The sequence below is a fragment of the Anser anser genome, assembly GCF_964211835.1.
Source record: "Anser anser genome assembly, chromosome: 1".
In the NCBI taxonomy this organism is placed as follows: domain Eukaryota; kingdom Metazoa; phylum Chordata; class Aves; order Anseriformes; family Anatidae; genus Anser; species Anser anser.
The window spans coordinates 86,911,118-86,937,288 of NC_139720.1; the positions used below are offsets into that span (position 1 = coordinate 86,911,118).

Below are 26,171 nucleotides of genomic sequence, written 5' to 3' on the forward strand. Positions count from 1 at the left end.
GGGATGAATGGACTACCTTCTGTAGGCACTTGTCATGCGCCAGGGAGTTGCTCATCATGCTCTTCTGATGCGACTGAAAGGAAAGCCTGGAGCAGTGTCAGTAGGTGCTCATCCTTGTCTATTTAGAGCTGATAAAGTGAAATGCAATTGAAAGGCACTGAGGGATCTTCATGCCTACTTCATACTTAGTGCTATATTAGTGCCTGGAAAAGGTTTCACAAGCCTGACTTATGAAAACTGAAATTATCAAACAATCTGTGGTTTTCTTCAGCTTGGGAACAGGGAGATAAGAAGAAATAAGTGGTTTGATTAGTTGTTGGTGTTTTTTTAAACATGCACACCATCTGCATTTTTCACAACTTAACACTGCTCTTCTCTTTAAAACCAGGGTGTGATCTGGTCAGTAAAGAGTTACTTAAATAGCCCCAGGAATCATTTGAGATAAATATTTCCATATTTATATTTTTACTTTTAAATTAATCTTAGAAAATTGCTCATTGCTATTTCTCATTTTCATATCAAGTACAAATTCAAATTTGCTTTTTTTCTGCCATTATCAATGCAAATAGAAAGTTTAATTGAAAAAGAGATATATTAAAGGAAAAAAAAAAGAAATACTAGATATTTATCTGTAATATGTAACTATCTATCTAGAAAAAAGTCTTATTTCTGCATTTCTGCTGGATAGGTCTTCTTGGCCTTTTCAGGGTCCCTTGTGTCACTTTCTGGTTTCCAGCACTGAATTGCAAAGAGAATCCAGTCACTAAAATGGACTACACAGAGGTGCTACATTTTCACCAGCAGTCTTACTCGGTCACAAAAATATGTCAATTATTGATTTGAGGGAAAACAGCACATGCCTCAAAGTCCATTTTCCAAAAAAAAAAAAAAAAATTGTGTGTTTTTCCAAGTCAGTCTTTAGAAGTTGCAAGTATTTCGAGAGTTGTTCTGATATTTACAGGAAGAGAGGAATCATTTACTAAAGCAGGTTGCTCCCTTGACCGTCTTCAGGTTGGGAAGGACAAAGGCTTTTCTAGGACAGCATTGAGTATGTGAGTACTCTGCTAGCCTGCTATGCATGAGATCTGAGATTTGTTAGTTCAAGAACAAGTTCAAGTAACTGTACCATTAATAGCTGAGCTGGTATTAGACCACTTATGCCTACATTGTTAATAGTTCATAAATTTATTTCCTGCTCCATAATTCTGATAGATATTCTCTTCTGAGACATGAGGGTTGACTTCAGGTGTGTTTTTATGTGATGGTGTGGACCTGAAGTTCTCAGTCTGCAATATAAAGAAAAACATGTACCATTATATTATATTGTAGAATTTTGTAGAACCATCGTATCTACAGAGGCCAAACAAAAAAGCAAGCCCGGAAGAAAACTAGCAGGCAGCCGTAGCTTTGCAAAGGAACCTTGAAGCAAAGGAGTAGGGTGCATAGGGTGAAACCTAAACCATCAGAGAGAAACAAGTGCATTCACAAAGTCTAAACAAGACAACCTTCTGAACCTCTTTTTCTTAATGAGATTGGAAACAAATTTTGAAAAGTCAGTATTTTCAGCAAAATAGATCACAACGAACAATGCTAACTTCTCTGAGAAAACAAAACAAAACAAACAAACAAAAAAAAAAGGTCAGGCCACAGGCATTCCAGTGTACCTAAAATTACTGGAAGCTTTTGACTTTGACCTCAGCAGCTCCCACTCCTGTCAGTCAAATTCTGCTGAATGCCATAGAAGAGCATATCAGGAAATTAATCATTCTGGCTTCAGAGCACTGTTTGACTAGTTTGCAACAAACAAGGCACACAGCCATTAATTCCACCGTGAGCAGAAAACAAAATATGAAATAATTGCTCTTTCAGTACATTAAATGAGGCAGAAGCCCTGAGGAAAGAGAAGCATATTATCATGCTGTTAAATATGTATCAGGACACCCTGGAATTAGAGAGGAAATAAAAGTTGCAGTGGCAAATTTAACAGTGTTGTTTCCTAGCTCCTGAGTGTCTGAACTGCAACTTAAAATATAAAAGTTTCATAGCTGTTTGTGTTGCTAAAATAGCTAATACAGCATAAGGAACTGCAACCGTTTCCCTCCATGTAAATGCCTGCCTGTTTTCATCACATCTTTAATCACGCAGATTTCTGTCGTCAAGGGCAATACACATTCTTAAGGAAAAGATCAGAGTTAAGATTACTCCGTGAAGCCGAGTTGTGAACACATTAACATTGGGAAGATCTAAAATTCAGTTTAAACCTTGGCATTGCAAATTTAATTTATAGTATTCTTAGGCAGGAAATGCACTACTCCATTCTCCATCTAGTGCTTATGCAATTACTCAGATATTCTGAGTAATGAAGTTAGGACCATCCAAATAATAAACACCCTTCCAGACACACGGTTCCTCATTCCCCTTCTCCAAGCACAAACAGAGAGAAACAGAAGTTTTTTCAGAGCAGACACATATTGCAATGAAATTAAATGTTTGAGTGAAGAAAACAACAAACAAAAACAAATAAAGAAACACCAGAGCGTACACACATACAAAAATAAAAGCCCACTTACTGCAACCGGTACTGGTGGCCCATGTGCCAATTTACGTAAGCGGAAAGCTGGAAGTAGGAAATCAAAATGGTTTGAGGGGACACGGTGCAAACTTGTTATGTACTGCCCTCAACAGCTGAAGGACTATCTTTGAAATAGTTGCTCTCATTTTGTTAAGTTCTCACCTTTTATGCCCTGCTCCTGAATACACTATTGTTTTATTTTTCCCTTCACTGAAAGTTTTGGTCTCCCTGGGAGACATGATTGAACTGACTCAGGTGTACTTTTCTTAGGGGACATGATGGGCTAGGGACCTCTCTTCCTTCCATTTTAAGCCTTTACTCAGGCTTTTACTCCATCCATACCCCATCACAGCCATCTTACTTAACTCCAAGAGTGGGAGGGCATTGAGTCAACTGAACTGACTCAATGACCACTATGAGTTGACTCAAAGACCGTGAAATCTACACAGCCTGAAAAACTATGATTGTACCAGAGGGAAGCATGTACATTTGACCTATTCTTACATTTGCTTAAGGGAAAACTTATGACTGCTGATGGAAACAGCATATGGAGTGGAGGAAGGATTTTTTGAAACTAGTCATTAGACTGGTGTCTAGACTAGTTTGTGAACACTTCTTTCTTATATATTGAGTTTTTATGTTAGTAAATACAGAATGATCATTCTAAATTCTAAATACTCAAGACCCACCCTACTCTCAGCAATTATCCTTTTCTTCCTGGGTAACTCTCTGCTGTACACGTAATACATTAATAGCATAACAACAATGGCTCTTACGAAAATCTGAGCTTGTTTTAAAGTTCTGTCTCCTCTTTTGTTAGGACTTTTCCATAGGGTCAATGCATCCCGTGTGGACATTTTCCTCAGTCCTTTCCTCCCAACCCACTCTCAACAATAATGTGCATGTCCTAGTACCTGCAAGTAGTCAGACATGAAATAATTGTAAAACATTTCAGACTCATCAAATGACTTACCTCTGAACGTGAAAATTAAGCATAAAAGCACACCAACACCACTCATAGCAGCAACACTTGCAGGCAGTGCCACCAGGGGATAGTGAAGCCTGGAGGAAGAGTCTGAGAGATGAGAAAAGAAAGCTAGTTACAGAGCTAGATGTCGGTATCCACTGACTACAACACTGACATGTTGGCATATATCTTAACCAGAAAGGAGACCTAATGCTCTACCCCCACAACACCAATGAGCTGTGAGAGATAGATGAGATGTCTAGACACCAACCAGGAATAGGAACTACTTCACACATCCAGTTATGTGTAGACAAACATACTTTCATTTTGAACCCATGTGTCTGCATGGTCTCCCTTGTTCAAACTGTATTAGTACTGCATCAACAGAACTAACTAGACAACCCTGCAGAACGCTGTAATTAATGGCTCGTCTATCTTGATTTCTGTCCTTCATGCCTCTGCTGAGATATTTTGGTGATATGAACACCTATTTAAATGTTCTTACAAATTTTAGTGGTAGAAACCTATATCAGATCCAGCACAGACAGCTGAGAAGCTGAATTTTACCCTTTACTACCTTTGGCCCTGAGAAAGATTGATCAAGTCACACACAGTCTCCAAGGAAGTTTTCCAGTGGGGAGCTGGACAAAATTCAGCTCTGGGGGTTAAAAGTTTCATGTAAAAATTAGTGAACTGCATCACAGTTACTGTGGAGAGCAACTTTTCCATCATTACTGATTAAAAAGGGTCACTGAAACAGAAGGAGGAACTCTTGTAAAATAAATAGGGATACTAGTAAGCCCACACTGGAAGCTTCCCCATATCATGCCATCAACTGGTTTCAGTTGATTAAATTAGTAATTTTTCTATCAATATGTACAAGAACTTTGGCTTTTCAGCCCACTAACCAATCTACCAAACCCTGGGATTCAGCTGAAACAGCTTCATAGAAAAACACAAAGAATCACAAAAGCATGATGACGAGCAATTACTGAATGATATTATTTACATGACAGATCTAGGGAGAGATTCTGGTTCAGAGCTGGGTGGGTAACCAGGCAGGTGACAGTGGTGTGCGTGCTGTTGACCCAGCCAATGTAGCTGACTCTGGTCACTGTTCCATTGCCGTGTTTGAATTCTTCCTCAGAGCTGTTATTACTTGCAGGGATCCAGGAGATTTTGGCAGCTGGCTTTCCAGCAGCAGCTTGGCAGACAGCCACTCTGCTCTTGTCAGAGGTCAGAGTCACTGTAGGAGGGACTACAGAAGAAGAAGAAAAAAGACCACAATTGTTATTTCTAGTTCAGGGTAAAGTCTCCAACTGAGAATCAGAAGAATAGGTGGTATTTTTTAGTTTACATGGCCAATCCAAGACATTTTAAAATAATTTGGAATATTAGCACCAATCATCTTTAGGGAAAAAAAAATACATCAAAGTCCAAGGTAAATAAATATCTCTAAAATATGCTAGCTGCATTTAAAAGTATTGTTTCCTCATGTTTTCCAGAAGATTACTATAGATGTAACAGGAGAAGATGGGATGATAGAGCTGGATTAAATGTAGATTTATAACCATAGCAGTGTACCTACTGAAAATAAATAAATAAATAAAAAGCAGCTTACTGAAGTTATAGCTAAAACATATAGAACTATAGAATGGCTTGGAAGGGACCTTAAAGGCCACCCAGTTCCAACCCCCTGCCATGGGCAGGGACATCTCCCACTAGATCAGGTTGCCCAAAGCCCTATCCAACCTGACCTTGAACACCTTCTGGGATGGGGCATCCACAGCTTCTCTGGGCAGCCTGTTCCAGTGCCTCACCACCCTCAGAGTAAAGAATTTCTGCCTTATATCTAATTGAAGGTAGAATCTACAATTAGATATATAGGCTAGAATAGAGGTAGAATCAAGAATTTGACAGTCTGGAGGGAAAGGAGGAATTGGACGAGAACTATTCTACCTAAAGCCCAACAATTCATATTCTACATCTGACAAAACAAGCAAAGGCTTGGACGATGTCTAAGGCATTATTAGAAAGGCAAGACCCTGCAAGGAAGAAGAAAAAACTTCAAGGGACAAAAACTAACAGTAGCAATTATTGATTTACAGAATAAATTTTCCATAAACCTTCTGAGCATCACTAAAATTTGACTAATATAACCAGAATACAAAATTCTCTCACAGTAAAATGTTTCTTGAAATTTAAGGAAACCTACAGAAAATTTACCAATCTGAGAAAGATTATGTGATATATTGGTTACGTTTCCTAACACACTTTTGTTCCTGCCTAGGTTGAAAATAGCCTAGTTTCATTTTTATTTTAGTGATGCAGCCTTACAGACAATTTTCAGTGTTTCTGTAAGAGTGAAATATTTCCACATAATGTCTTGAAACTCTCACTTCTTTCCTACTTGGCTCTTACCCACACAAAATACACATTGTGTGCACTGTGAATTTTGGTTCGGCATCCTCCTGCTCAGCTTAAAGTGGTAATATTTATTTAATATCTTCTATTTGCATTAACTTAAGCAAGAGTGTGTACTCCTGGTTATGGGAACATTCACACAACATTTAAATCCTGTGTTATGCCCGAAGAACTACCTCAGAAACTACCCAGAGTGGTGCATTTGGTACATCTTTGCCTGTTCGTGAGTCAGAATGGAAAAAAAATATTATCCTTAAAACAGCCCAGTCCTATTCTATAAGTCTGCATGCCTCCTTCCCCTCTCCAAACAGCCAGTCCAACTGAATCAAGTTACTACTTTGTTTACAATCTCAGCATACATCCAAAATGAATTTCGTCTTTTAATAGCAAATCAAATCATTTTTATCTCCATCCAACTACAAAAAAACACTAGGTGTGTCTTACCTATCACAGACAGAGAAGAGGAAAAATGAAAATTCCCCATATCACTGGCAATTTCACAGGTGTAATTTCCCTCATCACTCAGGTTCACGGGGTAAATACGAAGAGCAGGGTCCCTGTCAGGTGTATATTTCCACATCATCCTCTCACTGCAGTTTAACTTTCTTGTCTCGTTGAGATCATTTCTATAGGCCAAAGAGCAGGAAGCGTTGGATTTTTTCTCCCATGTCACCATTATCAAATACAGTTTGGAGACAGAAGCACAAGTCAACACAGCCTCATGGCCAGCCTCCACATTCACAATGTTATAAGCTACATAAGAAGAAAACAAAAAAAAAAAAAAAAAAAAAAGAGAGAGAGAAAAAAAAAGAAAAAAGAGGAAAAAAAAAGAGAAAGAAAAGAAATGTTAAAAGTTAAAAATGATGTTACAGCCTTCATCAAAGCATAGGCACGGCTCTTGGCTTCACCACACTTTAAAATTTCTACTTTCTTACTGTACTGGCAGCCTCGGGGACATATTGCTCTGTGCAGCCACATATAAGTCATATTCAATTTCCAGGTCCTGCTTCCTGCTGTCACTGACTTTGAAGACTGGAAATGCAGTGGAAAAGGTGTCTTTCCTCTGTGGATACTGTGCAGGTACATGATATATGCTGATGAGCTACAAGTCCTTCATCTGTTTTTGGTCAGCAGTTTCCTATTGCTTTAATATAGGCTTTGAAAACCCATTGGGGAGGCCAAGATTCACCCTTAAGGGAAAGAAAATTTTTTGTTTGTTTGTTTCTTTGTCCTAGAAAAAGTAGACTGTGTTATTGAATTAGGTGCCTTAGTTAAAATCTACGTAAAACCCGGGAGATGACTACACCTGTAACAGTGGTAAAACACTTGGCGCAGTAGTTCTTGGCTCATATGTAACACGGGGCATATATAAATGCTTTTTCTGCCAGAAACCATAGATCTCCTGATGATCCCAGCTGAACAGAAGATGCATCTTCAGATGATTTGTGGTTTGGATCCCTATCAGGTATATTACCCTGTGCCATTCTGGGAAGCACAGGATTATTTTGCCATCTGAGGTGACATCACTCTTCATGCTCACATTAAAAAATAAGCAAATTCCTCTGGGGAACTGTGAAATGTCAGCATATGTGCAAGTTGGTAATACAGAGTACCACACAGTGCTGACTGTAGCTTGGACCTTTCTCACTTACCTGACCCTTCAACCAGGCTGAAAATCAAGAAAAGGAGTGCAGCCAGAACTGACCACGTCTGAGCCATCTTTAGCAAAATGAATCAGCGGTGCAGAAACTAAAGGCAAGGGAAATGACACGTAGTCACAAATTGTCACGCAAATACCTTCAAAGAGAACAAAAAGTAAAACCTTTGTTTCCTTTGAAAACAGAAGTTCTAAAAAAGACCCCATGTCAAGTATTATTCTTATGCTGGAGGGAGAAAGTAAAAAGGGCTTCAAAAACAAACAAACAAACAAACAAAGACTACTATTTACAAACAAACTAAAGAAAGGAAAAAAAAGAAAGAATAGAAAGGGAAGGGAAAGGGAAGGGGGGGAGAGGGGGGAGAGGGGGAGAGAAAGAGAGAGAGGGAGAGGGAGGGAGAAAGAGAGAGAAAGAGAGAGAGAGAGAGACAGAGGGAGAGAGAGAGAGAGAGAGAGAGAGAGAGAGAGAGAGAGACAGAGGATCTCTGACACCCTTTTCCAGTCATCTCTATCTGCTCACTGTTCATGGCCAGTCCAACTAGCTCGCACAAAGATAACTACAAATCTCTTAGTGCTGCTTTGTAGACTTGCCTGCAGAAGATGAAAAAAAAATGCCATAGAAAACATGCATATATTACAAGTTCTTTCAAAAAAATCAAGGTAACAGCATGTGTAGGAAAGTTCAGAATCTAGACTCAACTATTTGAAGGAAGTTACCTAAAGAAATGTCTCATAACCCTTGCCCTGCTTTTAAATTCTCAAAGGGTCATTCCACTTCTTCAGTAAAACTAAAAAGGCAACTGTCTTCTTGCAAGAGAACAAAAATGTGAGTTTGTTTCCTGCTTTCTTAGACACAGTGAACTGAAGAAGCATTTAATAACTTACGTTGTTCCTTAGCTATGTATGCTTTTTAACAAACTGTATCTTACAAATTGCTAGCTTCTTTTTGGTAAAACGGCAGCTGCTCATTGGTAAGATTGAGATGGTGCTTTCATCCAAATCCATAGTTTGCCAGTTCACAGGAAAAAAAGCAGAAGCGCATGCTATCCAAAAGCTTTCCAATCAAAATATATATCATTCACAATGGAGAATTTTGATGAAAACCCATTCAGCTGTTACTTGAACATGGACGTGGCAAGGAACATTACTAATACTTTCCAACAATTGGGTAACATACATAAATGAATCAATTTTTTTATGGCAAACTTGTATGACACTGTACTGAAAAATATACATATTTATTCCCACAGTCAAACTCCCACCTTCTTCTGCTCAGGTCGCAAGACATGCATCTGACCGTGGACGAGCACCCTGCTGCAGCTCCCACTGCAGCAAAGGGTTGCAGCAAAGGGCTTCACAACCAATGCACCGCTGTGCCCTCCACCACTGTGCAATAAAGCAGAGGTCCCAGAGTGTGTGTCTGGTTTCACAACACTACAGTAGCCATACCTTGCCTGGGGGCTTCTGATGTTACTGTCCAACCTGCCAACAAAGTTCTCATTTTCCAGCACTCACCTCTGGATTCCCTCAAATACTCTTCTTGGTCATCCTTTTGTCATTCTCTCACTTCTGCCATCATTTGTCTCTCTTCAATGCTCCGCTTTCTGACTTAGTCACCCACAGCTAGAGATGACTGGAAAATGATGTTTCCATCCTATGGCATCTATGGCAAGTACTAATATGTTGTTTACATTCCCAAGTCAAAAGCCAATACACGCCAAACTAGCAAGTATCTTTGTGTCATACTTGATTCCGAAATGTCATGTGTTGCAACAGGACACATACAGGCTATTATAATCATACGCTCTTCACACCCATATGCAAATGCATTTCGTGGTACTCGCTGAGAGGAGGAGGAGGAAAGGCAAACAGGGCTCATGCAAAAATAAACCTCAGCTGGTATCGATTTCTGTAAAAATAACAGGATGCAATGATGCTACATCAAAAGATACATCCTTAATGTAAAATATAACAAGTGAGGACACTTGGTGCACAGAAAAAAAAAAAAAAAAAAAAAAACACAAACAAAGAAACAAGCTGAAACAAAAAGAACAATGCCAGACTTGTGGCATGGAAAAACAAATGTAGCAACATTTGTGATCTGAGTGCAAGAGGCAACAGTACTTATACACAATGCAATATGTATACACATTCATATGTATACACAACAGCTTGATAGGTTTTCTGCACAATTCTAACAAAACAGCTATGTATCTAGATGGAAAGTTTTCATTGCAACCCAAAAATAATGCTCATACAACCGCATTGGTCAATATTGTACTACTAACACGCAACTGACAATGCAACTCTTACATTACCAAACTTTCATTTTCTGTTCAATTAATATCCTTGCCATAAATGACATTTTTTGTTTTGTGTAATTCAATACTATTGAAAGAGTTGTTTGGTTGGTTGTTGCTGGGTTTTGTAATTTAAATAAATGATGCATGCAAAAGCTGCTGTTGATGAAAAAGCTTAATTTTTTTCTTAACAAAAAAACAAACAATGTTATTTTTGGCCAAAAATATGCACAGAAAGTTGACCCAATTTGCAAATAGTTTTCCAGTATTTTTAAAAAGAAAAAAAAAAAAGCCCTCCACAATGCTTACCAGTAAATTCAATATTCACCAATTTTGATGGACCTATAAATATTCATACACAGCATATTGTGATATTGGAATATGTCCCAGGGAACTATCTTTTCTTAAATGCATACAAATCATATATATATATATGGGGTGTATTTGCACAAAACAACAGATATTAATGATTAAGAAGGTGGCCTTACAGAAAGAACAGACAATATTACCCTGTTTAAATATTCATGTATGAAAAACAGAATTTAGATTGCAATTTTTAAGGTTCACAATCCTTGAATACTTATGCCTCTAAGCAAGAAGTAAACCTCAGAGTAAAACCCAAAAAAGAAGAAACCAAGCACAGCCGAATCAAATTCATTTAGAAGTAGCAAATGAATATATGCAGATTGTCTTGTGTTATTTCCTTTGATGGAATTAAAATGCCTCAATAACTACATTAAAATAAATTAAAATTTTAACTCAGCCTCGATGGCAGTGGCTGGCACGAGCCCATGCAATGTGTGCGTCACTCTTCCACTATCCTCCGTGCTCCAGCTGGGGAACGGCACCGCTCACGCTTGGTTTCCTCCCTGTGAATGCTGAGGCTGGGGGAGGTTACCCAGTCACCAGCCTGGAGAAGAGTCCTCCAGCTAGAGCAGCATGGGAGGTGAACAGCAGCCGTGACAGTGTGCTCTGGTCTTCTGATACTACTGATACTTCTGATGGCCTGGGGAAGAGAAGGGAGATGTTAGCACACACATTTGGTCCAACTGGGATGCTGGTCCCAGCTCCTGCACACCAGGGGACTGCACTGATGTACCTGGAGCTCCCCTCCCACTCCGCCCTCACGAGTGGCTCAGAAGCAAAGACATGAGAAGGATCTCAGCTTGGGATTTGTCTACGCCAGATAGCCCCTCTTTTCAGCTGCACAGTTCACCAATTTCTTTTCGTTGACGTTCCTGAGACTTCAACACGCAGCTGATTTGTCTCACAGACAGACATAGCTTCTTGCCCCACTGAAACAGCTCAGTGAAAATAAACTATCTGGTTGTACGTTCCCACTGAGGAGGATGTGACACAGTTAAAACCAGGAAAATAAACTGCTTTCAGACACGAAGAACAAACCACAGCCTTAAGTTACCTAATATTACACATCAAAAACAAGCTACAAGCCCTGAGCTATGCGAAACAACTTAAAGTGGGTAAATAAAAGCCAAAGTCCAACATAATGGAAATGTACTTAACACAAACTGAAGAAAAAAAAAAAAAGAAAAAAACAGATCATAAAGAACCAGTTATCAGTGCATCAGTCATCATCACTAACATTTTTAAATGTCACGTAGCCACTGCCATCATTATCAGCAACATATAACTCTGGAAACACATCGTACAGTACAGCAAAGACCCTCAAAAGCCCATTCTGTACAACGGCTGCTGTCTCTGGGCAGAGGAGGACAGGAAGGGACAGGAAGAAGAGGAACCAGTGCACACTGCTCTGCCAACTCTTCCACTTCTTACATAAGTATAAGCTATCAGTAAAGAATATCCAAAGCAAGGCTACATATTTAAAGTCCAAAATCACACTTCTAGTGCAGCCAGAGCCTTCATGCAGCTTTCAGCCATTACAATGCGTTCTAATTTCCACCTCACCAGCAAGGTCCCTCTTCTCAGCGCCATGCTCCTTTCTAACCAAGCTGTCCAGGCAGGCTTGATTTCTGCAGGTGTGAGCTTCTACACCTTACACGGGGCTGGCTGTCATCTTGGGAGGCCAGGAGCCCTTATACTGAGTGTTTGCTAGCCACATCACAATGACTCAGAAGGCTGCAGTCATACAACAAGGTCTGGAGTGAGAGGTGCTGGGGCATCCCCAGGCTACCTTCTACTTCTACCTGCCCTTTTGGGCCTGAGCAACTCTTTAAGTTGGGATACCTGCTGGTAAAATAAATGCAATAAATAACATAGCAGTTCAAATTGCAGTCCCGGGGGCTCTCCTGGGAGGGCTCTCCTCCTCATAGTTTTAACACCATCCACAAGACATCACAGTTTTAACAGTTATCTGAGGAAACAACACAGTGCTAATGTCTGTCTCTCTGCATTTCCTGTGCATCTTAGCCCTGGGCTATTTTTGTGCAGCCTATTCGCTGCTTATGAAAAGTTTTTGCAGCAGGTCTGAGAGTGGTCTGCAGTCCCCACTCAGGGGACAGAGTCTGCTCAACTGGTGTCCTCAGTTGCTCCCAAGCAATGATCCACCCTTCAAGTCCCTCATCTAGAAATGAAGTTACAAAATACAGGCAAAATTTGAAAGCCCCAGAAGAAATACAAATTATTACAAAAGGGGCAGCAAGTAGATATTCCCAGAGCTGTTCATTCTCAGAAACTGAGATGCATTTTTGGGATGGAGGAGGTTGTGTGCTTGCTCTGTCCTGAGCCATCCTCCTTAACCATCTGCTGCTGGCCACTGCAAGTGGGACTGTGGAGAGGGGACTTCGGTTTGATTTTACAGCCTTCTGCTATTTTTATTCTCCAAAAGACAGTCTGGCCCTGAAAATGCACCCATGAAGGCCTCTACTAGCACAGCAGAAGATTGTTAGCATTGTTAGAGACTGTAGAAGCTGCAATTTCTTCTCAGGCTCCCTGTTCATCTCATACTTTCTGGCATCAGTGGAAGCCACAGATGGTTCTTAGCTGCAAAATTCAACCCATCCAGTTCATGAGCCAGTTTCATTCAGTTCCAAATAGGAAAAAAAAAAAAGAAAAAGAAAAAAAAAGCTTTCTAGCTTTCTCTATGAACTGGGAAACAGAGGGTAGATGGATTACTGAAAGGTTGAGAACTAGCCTAATAGAAGGAGCTGTCAAAACAGTTATGAAGTATTTGTACTGAACTGCAAATTTACAATTTTCTGGTAACTTATACCTGGAGGTAAATAGGTTTGAAAAATCCTTCACAGTGGGGTACAGGTTTGTGGTGTCTATGTGCTCTGTTTGTCAAGATATTAATGTGTGGAATAATACCAATATCAATGTTACAATAAAGTGTGTGGTTTTTTTCCCTAACAGGGGGGAAAACAAGCAAAACAGCAGATGCGTATATTGGCTCTTTGTTTGTATTCTTTTTTATCTTTAGTAGCTGTAATTCAACAAAGCAGGTAGGAATCCTGTCTCCTTTCAGAAATATTTACCTTCTTAACACCAGCCCACCTATAAAATAGCTAAGTCCCATGAAGTTATTATACGAACTAAATTGTACACCTCACATCCATAGCTGCCTTGCAACCAACCTATTCAGAAAGCACTGTAACCTAATGCTGGGAATAGAGAGCAGGACCACAGGATGTATAGGAGTAAGAATAGCCTCTGGTAGGCCCCTTCTGTTCCTTTCAGGAAAGGAGAGATGTTTGCTCTGGAAAACAAACAAACAAAAAAAACAAACAAACAAAAGCCACAAAAAATAAACAAACAAAAAACTGTTCCAAGTACACAACAGCTTGATTTTCCCAGGTACAAACCATCTGTGGTTCTCACCAATGTCAGCAAACATTGGGGGTGGGGGGGGGGAGGGAGGGAATGCTGCTGATAATGAAGCCTTTAAAACCTGACACCTCCAAGGTAAAATGCCCAGAAGCAATTCTATTGCTCTTTCCAGAAACCAAGAAAAATAATTTTTATCATTACTTTTTCTAACTGCAGCTAATCTCTGCCTAATTGTACAGCCACTAGACTGGCATGGCCATGCTCAGCAGCTTCTGCTGCTGGCCCTACAGAATCTACTTACCAGTTGTGGATCATTAACCCGTTCCTCAGGGGCTTCTCTCTTGATCCCAAAACTCCAGCAAAAAAATATATTTACAGCAGAGATGCCCATGACTTTAGCTACTTCATTTCCTGTTTCTTATGGACTTACTTCACCTTGTTAGCTGTTTCCCATGAAGAACCTGAGAAGCAACAACCCACAAGTACAATGACTGTCTTCAGATCTCTGGATAATCTAAGAAACAGGCTCAAAAATATTCAACAATGAACAGAAAAGAGATCACTTATAGGTGGACACTTAGCTCCCAAAACATTTCACATAAGAGTTGGTACATATCTTAGACTCACTGGACAAAAGTTTCCCTCCCATGTTACAGCCTGAGGTATTGGCCTTCCACTCCACAGCCAAATGCGACCTTGTGCACCACACATCCTGAAACGTTTGTAAAGATGCTGCAAACCTCAAATAATCCCCGCTTTAGAAAGAACAGAAATAGTGACAGAGCTGATATGTAGCAGAAATGAAACCCCAGGTGGTCCTTCCTTACCCATTAGTCAATCAGGTTTAGCCTCACTGACTGTGGTTTAGGCAGTGCCAAGCAGGGGTAGAACCACAGAGGGCTACTCTCTACTTCAGCTATTCACTGCTGCTCCTTCACCCCAGGGAAGCCAATATTCTCCCAAAGCTACAGCTTCCTTCTCCCATGGAGAGCTGTAAATACCCTGCACGTAGTCCCTGGAACCACCCCAAAACTCAGTTGAGAGTCAGCTACTTCAGCCACAAGGAGCCACATACTTGGCCCTCCTTAGACTTGTCATATATAAGCTGATTTTTACACGCTTTAATTTTCAGGAAGTGAGAACTTGCTGCCCCTTCTGCGTATATAGAGCATCTGAATCAGCTCTGCCACATATGAAATCATGTAGCAAAGGAGAAGGTTCAATAAGCTTCTTTTAGTGGATTCTGTTTCTATGGTTTTTAAATGGAGTGGAACAAATAAGCAGTAAAATAAAGCATACCTAACATCAAGGTGACATTTATCACTGACTATAATCTCCTGGCGCTATTGAATAAACCATAGTGGGTGTTTCTGCTTTTACCTATTTTTTCCCTCACTATACAGGCTTCTCTGCTGTCATAAACTCCCCTTCTTACAAAGCACCTAACACCTATAGCTCTGCGCCTCTTCATGGTTCAGAAGAATTCTCCCCAGTGGTTTCCAGTCAGACTTCACGGCCCAGTTCTTTTCCATGCTGCAGCTGGTTAGCAGCACTTCTGGCAGAGCTATGCTCAGTGCGAGGGAGTGCAACGCATCCTACAGTATGTCCTCATTCAGGTTTGTGCTGCCTGAACTGCCTCCTCCTTTCACAACATAGTGGTCTACAGGGTGGAAAAAGTGACAAGAAGTCAGGTCATTTCTCACAAATGTTGATGCTATCGCTGATTGTGGTAAAAGCTCTTTGTCTTCTCATTTCCCCATGGTGGCTTATCGCACAGCCCAGAGGAGAAGCTCCTAGCAATGGAGCAATGCACTCTCCATGCTGTGAGAACATGCACATCAGGTCTTTGGGATCCTTGTTCAACATCCTAAGGTGCTCTGTGAAAAGATGAGACAAGGCACTACAAAACAAGCGGGGGGAGAGGGAAGTAAGAGGTACAAGAAAAAAAAAAAAGAGTACAGTGGCCAGGAAGCATCAGAAGCGGCCTCAGGAAGTGTCACACTGGCTACCACAAGGCTTTGGCTGTGTTCATTCATGCTGCAGCCCACACCCTTCTTCCCACCCCCTGCCCACAGGCCTGCATCAGCAAGGTGCTGAGTCAAGCTCTCCATCCCCTTTCCAGCTGCTGCAAAGGTAAATAGCCCTGTAGCTTTTAAACCACTGTGGTGAAGTGGGGCTACAGCACAGTCACAGGCGTAACTACAAGGTGAGTAACAGGCACATCCACGCTGCTGGGACTTGCTAAGAGGGTGCAGTGTAAGTAACAAGAAGAGTCACATCTCACAGAGGTGCAGGGATGCCAGGGTTGGTACCAAAATGAAGGTGGGAGAGCAAAATGGTGCTGGCAGCGCTGCCTCACCAGTTCTCTTCGCCTCTTTTCCTCCTCAGCTCCCTGCTTGGAAAGCCAAGAGACACGTACCTCACAGCCCTCCTACTCAGCAGGAAAAGGTCCCTGGGCTATTTGCTTAGTCTCCATCACTAGAAATCTGGGTTGCACATTGTTTCTACGTGGTTTGTTGTCACAGCTAGTTTATGACTCCTGTAATGATAAATAGCCTCTAGCTAAAGGAATTAAAAAATGCATCCAAAGGGATTTACTGGGTGCACCTTTGAACTACATAGGCTTCCAGCAAGTCACTTTGAACAGGATGATTTTCCTGAATGAGAAAATGCATCATGTAAAAAGAACATAACTTGTAGACACTCAGTGCAGTTTACATGGAAGTCACTGCAACTGAACAATGAAGGAAACAAAATCTCAAAGTCCAGGTGTGATACTCTGGAATTCAGCACTTCTGCTCAGCCAGACCTACATATTTATTCTGCAAAAAAGGTATGGCTGCAGCATGTGTGGACTTCTCCAGACTAGCATTAATGCATTTAATGAGGGCACAAGGAACAGTGATCTCAGTACGTCCATAAGGGATCCTGGCTGACTGAATACTTGGACCGTTAGCTTCAGAATCAGTTTTTCATTGAAAAAAAAAAAAAAAAACTTTTACAAGAGGAAGCTTTAGAATACCAGTCTATATTTTTTTGTAGGTTCTAGAAACATGTTCTTCAGAATCTACTTGCCTCAAACTGGCCTTTTTCCTCTTCACACAGGGCAGTTCTGAGAAAGGAAAAGAAAAGGGCACTATATGTTTCTTATCAGATCTTTAAAGAAAACCCAGCTCCATATGGCTACACTGTTGTCAATGAAAGATCATTGTGACTCATGAAAATTAACATTTTCTTATTACTGAAGGGCACTTACCTGTCAGAATGCCTATAGTCTTGACAAAGCGTCCTCCATATCGGTATTTACCTCTATAACAATTGTTGGTTTTAATAGAATGCATAGATATTTTAGAGACTGTGAAGTCATACTGACTTTATCATTAAGTGTGTTCCTGTCCCTTCCCAGTTACTGTGGAATTACACTTATGCTCTCTCCCTCAATATAAAATGCCTTATTACCTACATTCCTGCTGCAAGCACCTTGTATTTATGACTCTCTTCAACTCAAGCTCTCAATTTCACAGTAGTTACAAAGAGAACTATTTAGAAGCAGTTTCTATGCTTACACATTGCATAGAAAACTGAAGAGTTAAAACCTCTTTGAGCTCAAGAGCAGTGCTTCTTTAAAATTCCTTCTTCACCTTCTAATGCCTTACAAAAAATCAAAACACAGTTCTCATTAGTCTCTTTTCAGCTGTTCCTTATATTTGCCAGGAGGTGGAAACATAGCTACACCAACCTACACGAGAAACATCATGTTGATGTGTAATTGCATGCTGCCTGCTGAAGAATAGTGCTAAAAATATCTGCAGTCTGAATTGGCTCAGCAGAGCCCAAAACACAGGATCATACAATGCTCTTCCTGGCACATCCTGCTTCTCCCCTTCTGCCAGCTAGTGAGACAACTATACTGCTTGTTACTGCTTCTCAACATCAAGAATGCCCTTTAAGCAGCTGGTTCTGTCAGATGTAACATATACATTTATTTCAACAAGAATCCAAAATCAGGTTGCATTTGATGGAAAGACTCACAAAGGAACAGCAACTGCAGCCCTCCCAGCTGATAAACAATCAGATACCTGGCAAAGTGACAAGGAGATAAATGATCACTTGACTTATTTATTTAGAAGATACTTGTCTGCTTTTACATTCAAAAATATTACACACATGCTCAGATATGAAAAACATAATAAAGGTCAGAAGTGCTCATCAGATAATCTTCAGGAGTAGTAGAAATAATTCCCAAACATACTAAGAGATACTGATATAGCCATATTCCAAATGATGTTTGGTAGGAAAATATAAGTCCTAACAGAGAACCCCTTATACAAAAGGCAAAATTACATAAATACTCAAAAAGGGGGAGAGGGACACAACACTGTTAAAAGATGGTAGGCAAAATAAAACAGCGTTTCAAAACATCCCTGAGTTAGAGGAAAATGATATGCCTGGGTTTGGTTTCTGTTTGCAGAACGCTTAGTTAGAAATCAGCTTCATTTCTGCTTCCTGTGCAATCCCCATTCTAGCTTGCATGGTGTGAGGATGTCTCCCAAAGAGAAAAAGAGGTGTGATCCCAGCTCCAAAGAGATCACCATCTACAAATGGACGATATTTAAGTCCAGTTTGGACAGTGACTTTAACAGAGGCTTTAAAAAGGAAACACTTGTTCCTCCATCTCTGTGTGTACACAGACACACAGTCCTGGGCTTAGGCTAAGATTTTTTTTATTTTTTAATGCCTGGGAAAGTTGTTAGAGGAGCGTATGTTCTGTATTTCTCAAATGACTTGCAATAAAATAACAACTGGAATCCATCTGAGGAAATCCTTCTTTGCATGGGGAGTTGTTGCAGAAAGGGAAAACCTTCCTCCCTGCATGGAGGCAAGTCCCAGAATGTACAGTTGGAAAGAAACCATCTCTTCATTTCAAAGAGTGTGACATTAAGAAATCTGTCACCTGAATGAAGGCAAAACCTGGAAGAACTGACATCGGATGCAAGAGAATTTCACTTTCAGGACTAGAAAAGAAATGACGAATTAATATTCCTCTACCCATAGGATGTGGATGGGATTAACAGGTAAAGTGAATAATTCCAGTGAACCAATACCAGGAAGTCCAGAAATCAGTCCGCAGAACCTTGAAGTGTGCCATGAAATACAGTGTGAATCCCAGATATTCATCATGTGCAGTAAGATGTTGTTGTTCTTACAGCATCTCAGGAACGTTATCTTGTTTTCAAGCAAAGCAGCTCAGACTTCAGAAACTGTGTTTTCATGGTACGAGTCCTTGTGTGGAAAGAAGAAAAACACATAAGAAAACAACAAAATCTACTGGTGTTTGGCAGCAAAATGTACCAATGCAAATTAATAAAATGCAGACTTATTCAGACTGTGACTAGTGCAACATCACTTCTCAGAGGCTGTATTGAAGGATCATCTGTCTAAGAGAGACTTTCACACATCTAAATCAAGTGCTTGAGCTCAGATTCAGTATTGAAGTTGCAGGACACCTTACATCATGTTAGCACCCAATGAGACATTCCCCAAAGGCCACACAGGCAGCATCTGAAGCCCATAATACAACTGTCCTGTGCTAAATCAGTGCACTCTGCTCTGACATGGCCAGGTATCGGACACTGAGAAAGGTGGGTTCTTGTTGGTGTTGGCCTGAACCCAGCTCAGCTGCACTTTACGCAAAATCTCTCAAAAACCAAAACCCATGCAAGTTAGTTTGGATCATTTCACTTTCCTTCCTGGCGAGCTTTAGCCTGCTAGTTTCTATGGAATTATTACAATGGGAAAGAGGGAGTAATTAAATATCAGGCTCATGCCAGAAATCTCTGTGTGTGAGACGTAATATTAAAAAAAACTCACCTCAATAAGAACAAAATAAACCACACTGGTGACTGCTATATCTCAAGTCCCACTACTTCTAAGCACCAGTCCTCCCTGCAGTTTACATATGCTACAAGGCATTCAAGGGGCAATAAGACTAAGTTTGCGTGCACAGACATCTCCATTTAAGAAAATGCACAGATCTCTGTTTTAGAGAAAATAACTATACCACCTGTGAATTTTGCTATGGCTATAAACCCAGAACAGATGCTAAGTGAACTGGGGCAGACCTGTGTCTTGCCCAAGACTAACACATTTTCCCACAGAGCTTTTTCCACCCAATTTCTTTCAGCTCTGGCAAGGGTGCTAGGAGCAGAAATCATGTGGGAAACTATTCACATTAACTCAGAGAAATCCACAGCCAACCTAAAACAACCCCCCAACATTTTTCACATGTCAGTCTCACATTTAGCATGCATAGATGAAGAGAGAGTGGAGCATGAAACTTATTCCACATGTCACGGTGTGACAGCAATCAATTTTAGTATTGCACCCTAGGAGGAAAGGATATATCCTCACCAACACAATTTTTATCAAGCAGAAATGTCACTCCAGAGGCTACCACATAATCTCCCAACTCTCTCTGCAAGAAAGCCCATAGACATGCAAAGCTTACCAGTTACGTTCATTCTAACGAGGTGGCCCACAGCTGTAAGGTCAGTATTGTTTATTTTGGCCCTGCGCTGATAGTGGCCGCTGTCTGGTTGACTTCTGAATTTTCAGCAGCAGAAAGGACATGACTTTTGCCTTGGGGTCTGCTCTTCTGGAAAGGTGCAAGTGCTTCATCTCCTCTCCAAACCCAGTCTCATTGTTTTGCTTCTTTGTTTTTTTGTACCAGGGGGCCTGTGTTTGTGAGGTCTGACTCTGTCAATGCCTGATGCTGCAACTCAACGTTGGGGTCTCTCCTTCTCCCAGGTATTTTGTGCCGTACGCATAAATGATTTCCAGCATATGGTGTTCTGTGGTGGAAAAGAGCAGACATTAACTGAACTGACCTTTGTGCCAGGCCAACTCCCCCTCCATCGCCTTACTTTTCCATTTGTATGACCTGTGAAAGCAGGGACTATCTTATGTTCCAGATATCCACACAAAGTGTGCAGAGTAACAGGTACCACAGTAAAAACAACACTTTTTTTCCCTCATGTGAGAGTAATGAAGTCTCCCTATCCTATCCTAGATCTTGCTGAAAATGTATTAAACAAACAATATTCTTGATAAGCTTTGCTATTTTCATAAAAATGGAAGATAAGAGGAACATACTTTCTTCAAAGAAGAAAGTGAAAGTGTCAGGGGAGTGGGGTATTTGGGGGTTGTGTGTTTCTCTTCAATTTGCAGGTTTTTCCTTTTGCCAAAAGTTGAACTGTTCCACGAAAAAAAATATATATATATGATATAAAAATGCCTATTGGCTCTAAATAGTGTTTTTGGGGGATCAGATTTCACCATATAGCTCCCAGGGCAAAATTCAGCATGGGAAAAAAAAAAAAAGAATGAAAATCATGCAGCATATATCCTGCTGGAAGCTTATTGCAATAGACACCCTTCCTCACCCATAACCCAGACAACACCTCTCAGCCACAACAAAGTAACTCCTAAACAAGACTATGCCAACATGCTTTTCTGCATTGCAGCTCCCCTTTACCTGATACCAGCATTGCCAGCAGCCATTTGGACCACCAGAATGGGGTTGCTACCTACAGTCATCTTTTGTGCTAAAAAAAAATAAAAAAATAAAAGGGGAAAGGGGAAAGGGAAGGAAAAAAATCATAGGCAGTTACTGGTACGTTCTTCTTGTGGCACAAAGGAGAGCTAGCTTCACTTTACAAGGCACTGCAAGCCTGCCCTAGCACTTAAGTGAGCAGTCAGAAGTGCAGAGACCTTTCCTTGAAGCGATAAGTCTGTAAATGACATAAAGGAACCCTCGACCTTTAAATCAGACAAAGAGACATGAAAGTGAGCACCTTCTTTAAAAAAAAGAAAATGATGACAGAGGCCAAAAACCAGAACACCCACCCACACGTAATAGCTCTAAACACAAGTAGCAGGCAACAGGTTATTGAGGCTATGAGGACAATAGCTGAAACAAATGGAAGTTACAACTTAGAGCACAATCATGTAATTACCGCTGCAGTTTACAGTGAACTGAACAAGTCAACAATTCTTAAAAGCTAGCAAAGGCCCTTTGTAATTGTGTCCCCTTCTCAAGAGAGCACCTGCACCAAATTTTTTTTGGCTAGAGTAAAGCAAGAGCCAAGCTCCCAACAAACTGACTCAGGACATTAAAATGAACACACAGAACAATAGGCTACTGGCACCTCTTCTTCAATGGTGGGGGCGGAATTTAATTCTTCTTACTAACATGTTACTGTACTTGTACTCTAAGTAGGAGAATGATAATATGTGCATTAGGAAAAAATTGAGAAATTCTGAAGAAAAAGAAAACAAAAATGCTTACCAGGACATCCGCCTCTCTTGGTGAATGGCAGAAGTGCTTCTTTCTTCACCCTAGACTATAAATTTTGCTTCTCACTAGAAGGAAAAAAACTGCATAGCATAGCCATCCTTTTAGAAATTTCTTTGTGTGTCAGACCAACAGGTAGAGCCTGGCACACTGCTTGGGAAGGAGAAAAGCGAGGGCAGTTTTTTTGGCCTCGATTTTCCAAGTGGGTAGGCCTTGAAGACTCTGAGTTTAGAAAAGTAACCAAAATTGAGAACTTCATGTTGTGTTTTGTTTTGTTTTTATTGGGGTTTGCTCCTCTACACTCCACCCTCTCTCTCCTATCACCTTAGACCAAGACATGGAAGAAAACCACAACAGGACTTCTGCTTGTTCCTTATTGTCCAGTACTTGTAATCTGTGTACTTGTGTGACTTAAATCAATCCTTTTTGGTATGCTCTGATCTTCCTATATGCAGTGGAGGGCAGAAAAATCATGAGAGTGAAAATGACAACCAACAAGCTTTTATCTACATTTTTCTACACTGCAGAGAAATTCCCTTGTAGGTTATAACTGCAAAAGGTTTAATATCTCATTGGTTTCTGTGTTTACTACAATATCTATTTTTCACAGATTCTTATCTTTCAGCATTTTACTGACTTAATTTTGGATCCTTTCAGAAAGGGTCCCCATACAGTTTTTGGTGTCAAGCCTTCAGTTATGAGGGCTATACAGGACCATGAATTTGTATTAGCTTTTATCAAACAAAATCCAGCTCTGGTAGCGTTTCCTGTCTTAGATGACCCAGTAATTTTGGGACACTTAAAACATTCAGCAGCTTCAGAGGAAAGGGAAAAAGCACGAGTCCAGTTGTTCCTTTAACAGCTTTAGATACATGTAGAGTGTCATGGCTAATGTGAAGGCAATAATCAGAACTGACAATTCACAGCCTCTGCAACTCATTAAAGCAATCAAAACTCCTGGTATTAGCAGAAAGTAGTTCAGTGTCCCAGATACAGTTACTGAAAATGTAAAGTCTACATCCAACAAAGCCAATAGTTTTCAGATTTGCTTCCAAACTTCCTCAAATTAACAGGACACCATGCTTGTAAAAGCTGTTGACTTCAGAGTTCAGACAGAAACATCAGCCATTCAAAAAGCACACACAAATCAGAGAACAGAGCATGATTTTTTTTCTCTTATCCTTCCACTTTCATATGTCAGGCCAATCACAAAGCAACCTCTCCTCCTGTGGGGCAAGCAATGTTTTCTTTAATGTCCATTCAGTATCAGGTCTGTCCATGGAGAGTAATCTCATTACTCAGCATTCACAGTGGAGCCTGGGTATACATACTAACTAGCAAACAAGACTGAAAGGTCTCAGAAGTATCTCCTCAGAAAGAGGACAATGAGAAGCTTTTCTATTTGAGAAAGGCCTAGAGAGGTTTTAAGCCAGCTCCTTGAGGTCTTTTCATCTGAGTTGAGTAACACAGGAAAATACTGAGAGTGCAATGGAATTCCCTCCAGTACTCCCACTATATCATTTCAAGAAGGAGGAAAAAATTCCTCATTTTAACCCTATGAAAATCAATAAATAAATATATATATATATATAATAAAAGATCTACTTGCTGAGAAATTCTGAATAGATTGTTATTTGTTTTAACATAAGAGAAATCTCTGCGGATGTCTCAGGGTTAATAAATCCATCAGATTCACTAAAACAGCTAATAAATGTTCATGATAACGTTGCATGGCAAGAATATATCAGAGCTGGGAAAAACAAACACAGGATTAGAAAATCTATTCTCCAGTGTTCATCCTATGGACATATGCATGAAATGCATATATCCTATATATTTTCTGCTTTCAAACCTCCTCAGGAAAAAAAAAAAAAAAGCTTTCAACCCTTGTGCATACTTATATTAAATCAAAAGTTAAACCAAGAGATATATTTTAGCTATTGAAATCATATTTTTGTTCAAAAAATAAAATAAAAAGACACCATCAGAGAAATATATACTCAAAAAAAAAAAAAAAGTCCTGAGGAAAAACGTATATGGAAGATAAGCAACTCAGATTAAGCAGATCACAGCAACTGATCCATAACTGGATAATACCACATCCCATATTTGCAACAAAGGTTCCAAAAAGTATTTAATAATACTTTATTTTTTTCCTTTTCCTAGACACAAACCCAGACAGTTTTAGCTTTCAGCTCTGTAAATGACGTGGTGGGAAAGCCTGGTCCTCATTAAATCTGCCTTTTTTTTTTTTTTTTTTTTTACCACTTTGGGTCAGAAATGCATCAGAAACAGGCATGGCAAAGCAATGCACCAGACTCTCTGGATTTCTGATAGCTCTGCTTGTAATCTGTACTAGATACTTGCCCTCACCCTGGTCATATGGCAGTACTACTTTTGGACCTGTTGGTCTACAACTCAATCAGGACCAAAAGGCACCCTTTTACCCTCTTTCTTTTCTTCAGTTTAAGCCCTCATTTGATGGGTTGTTTTTGTAGAGTACCACTTCATCATTACACATCTTACACATTGGCTTGTATAATTGACAAATAGGCTGTCATTATTGCTTTCTTATATCTAGAATAAATATATACACACACTGAATTAAAGCATTAAGGTTTTTCCATAGTGATTATTTTTATTAATCAGGCTGTGAAGCAGTATACGACTAGTTTTGAAGAGAACACAAAGAGCTTACAAATTTTATACCTAAAGATGCATGCATTCTGTAACTCTAAAGAGAATAGGTCCACGTGCCAATTACTGAAAAGATGCCACCTTCTTTTTTTTTTAAATCAAAATAACAACATGAATAATGTAATTCAAATATCATAAAAGCAGGCAAACCTGGAGAAATCAACACTCCACAGTTGCTAAAGCTGATAAAATACAGAGCTTCACAGTACGACAGTGAATCAACAGACTAACATAGCCAAGTGATCAGAACCCTAGACTAATAGAACGAGCTATCACCATTGACAAAGTTAACACAAGGAGGTATTTCTGTAAGTATTGCCCTAAGAGAATTTAAGACAATGACAACATCCTTCAAGCTTCAACTCCATACCCGATGATCCAGCTACAAAAGCACATAGCTAATGAATAGCACCACTTACTTAAGAATATAAATGCCTACCTGATTTAAGTGTCCATTAGCTACTTTTTCTTTACACCTCACTGTCACTAAACACAACTATGGAAAGATCTCATTCCATCATCCCCTTCAAAAGGACGCAGTGGGCTTAAAAGAAGGTATGACAGTTAAATCACATCACATCAGCTTTAAATATCACCATTAACACTACAGAATCTGATTCAATGAGTGACAGGTTGTAGTTTAGCTTAGGAAATCATTAAAAGACTTGATTGGGAATCTCTTGCACACACACAAATGAAAATCAAGAGATAATAGTACAATACACACCAAATAAAAGGCAAAACAAAAAGCACAAGAGTAGAATTTAGGCTACTTCTACTTAACTTCTTGGGATCTTACCATTGATTATACGGACACAAGTAATATGGAGCTTATGGCCACAAAGAAGTTTCATTCAGACATATTCTGGCTTCCTCAGTGACATAAATCTTTAAATTCTTCCTCCTCTGAATACTCTGACCAAAGAAACAGATTAATGTTATTTCGGCTGTGTCTGAGATAAGAGATTTGTTCTTCTTCGGTCCTTAGTTCCTGAGAAAGCATGCCCCACTTGCTCCAGCTCACAACCCAGTTCAACATTTCACACTCAGATGGTCACGTAGGCCCAGATATTGTCATGCCACTCAGGATGATTTTCAGGAAAGGCAATTAGCTAAGATGCAAGTGAGCATTTCCTAGAAAGTTTGTGTGTATTCTTGTGGCTGACAGTGACACAATTTCTGCTGTCACCAAAACCAGTGAGTACCCACTCTTACAACGAAGCCAACTTTTATTTCTGTATGCATTTTAAAGAGATTTATTCTGTCCTTAGGCATGAATTTCTGGTAGGATCTGTTACTTGTTTAGAGAGGATTTTAAACAAATAATCATAAGCTCATAACAAACTCTACTAGATTTTATGCCATATTAAAATATTTTTTATACTAAAATATTTTTTCCTCATATGAAGGTAATGTTGTTTTCAGATAGCATCTAGATTTATATTACACAA

At 39.9% G+C, this 26,171-nt stretch overlaps 1 protein-coding gene and 1 long non-coding RNA gene across 4 annotated transcripts in view; both read right to left on the reverse strand.

Moving 5' to 3' along the window:
• LOC310884310 (cell surface glycoprotein CD200 receptor 2-like) overlaps positions 1–10,878 on the reverse strand; it is a 31,778-nt gene extending 20,900 nt beyond the window's left edge. Inside the window, exons 1-7 of the mRNA XM_083805916.1 lie at positions 10,680–10,878; positions 7,616–7,712; positions 6,408–6,716; positions 4,549–4,797; positions 3,546–3,647; positions 2,571–2,617; positions 17–1,286 (exon numbers count right to left, since the gene is read on the reverse strand). Coding sequence (XP_083662042.1) covers positions 1,170–1,286; positions 2,571–2,617; positions 3,546–3,647; positions 4,549–4,797; positions 6,408–6,716; positions 7,616–7,682 — 891 coding nt within the window. The 5' untranslated portion in view covers positions 7,683–7,712; positions 10,680–10,878 and the 3' untranslated portion in view covers positions 17–1,169. The remainder of the gene's footprint in view (positions 1–16; positions 1,287–2,570; positions 2,618–3,545; positions 3,648–4,548; positions 4,798–6,407; positions 6,717–7,615; positions 7,713–10,679) is intronic.
• A 5,622-nt stretch (positions 10,879–16,500) lies between these two features.
• The window catches only part of LOC310884508, a 28,837-nt gene continuing 19,166 nt past the window's right edge, over positions 16,501–26,171 (reverse strand). For 2 of the 3 annotated variants that reach the window (XR_014574240.1, XR_014574242.1), the window contains exons 2-4: positions 22,018–22,091; positions 20,179–20,521; positions 16,501–18,953 (exon numbers count right to left, since the gene is read on the reverse strand). This is a non-coding gene — a long non-coding RNA (uncharacterized lncRNA). Of the gene's footprint in view, positions 18,954–20,178; positions 20,522–21,204; positions 21,275–22,017; positions 22,092–26,171 lie in introns of all 3 variants that reach the window. The other variant, XR_014574241.1, reaches the window with a different exon arrangement.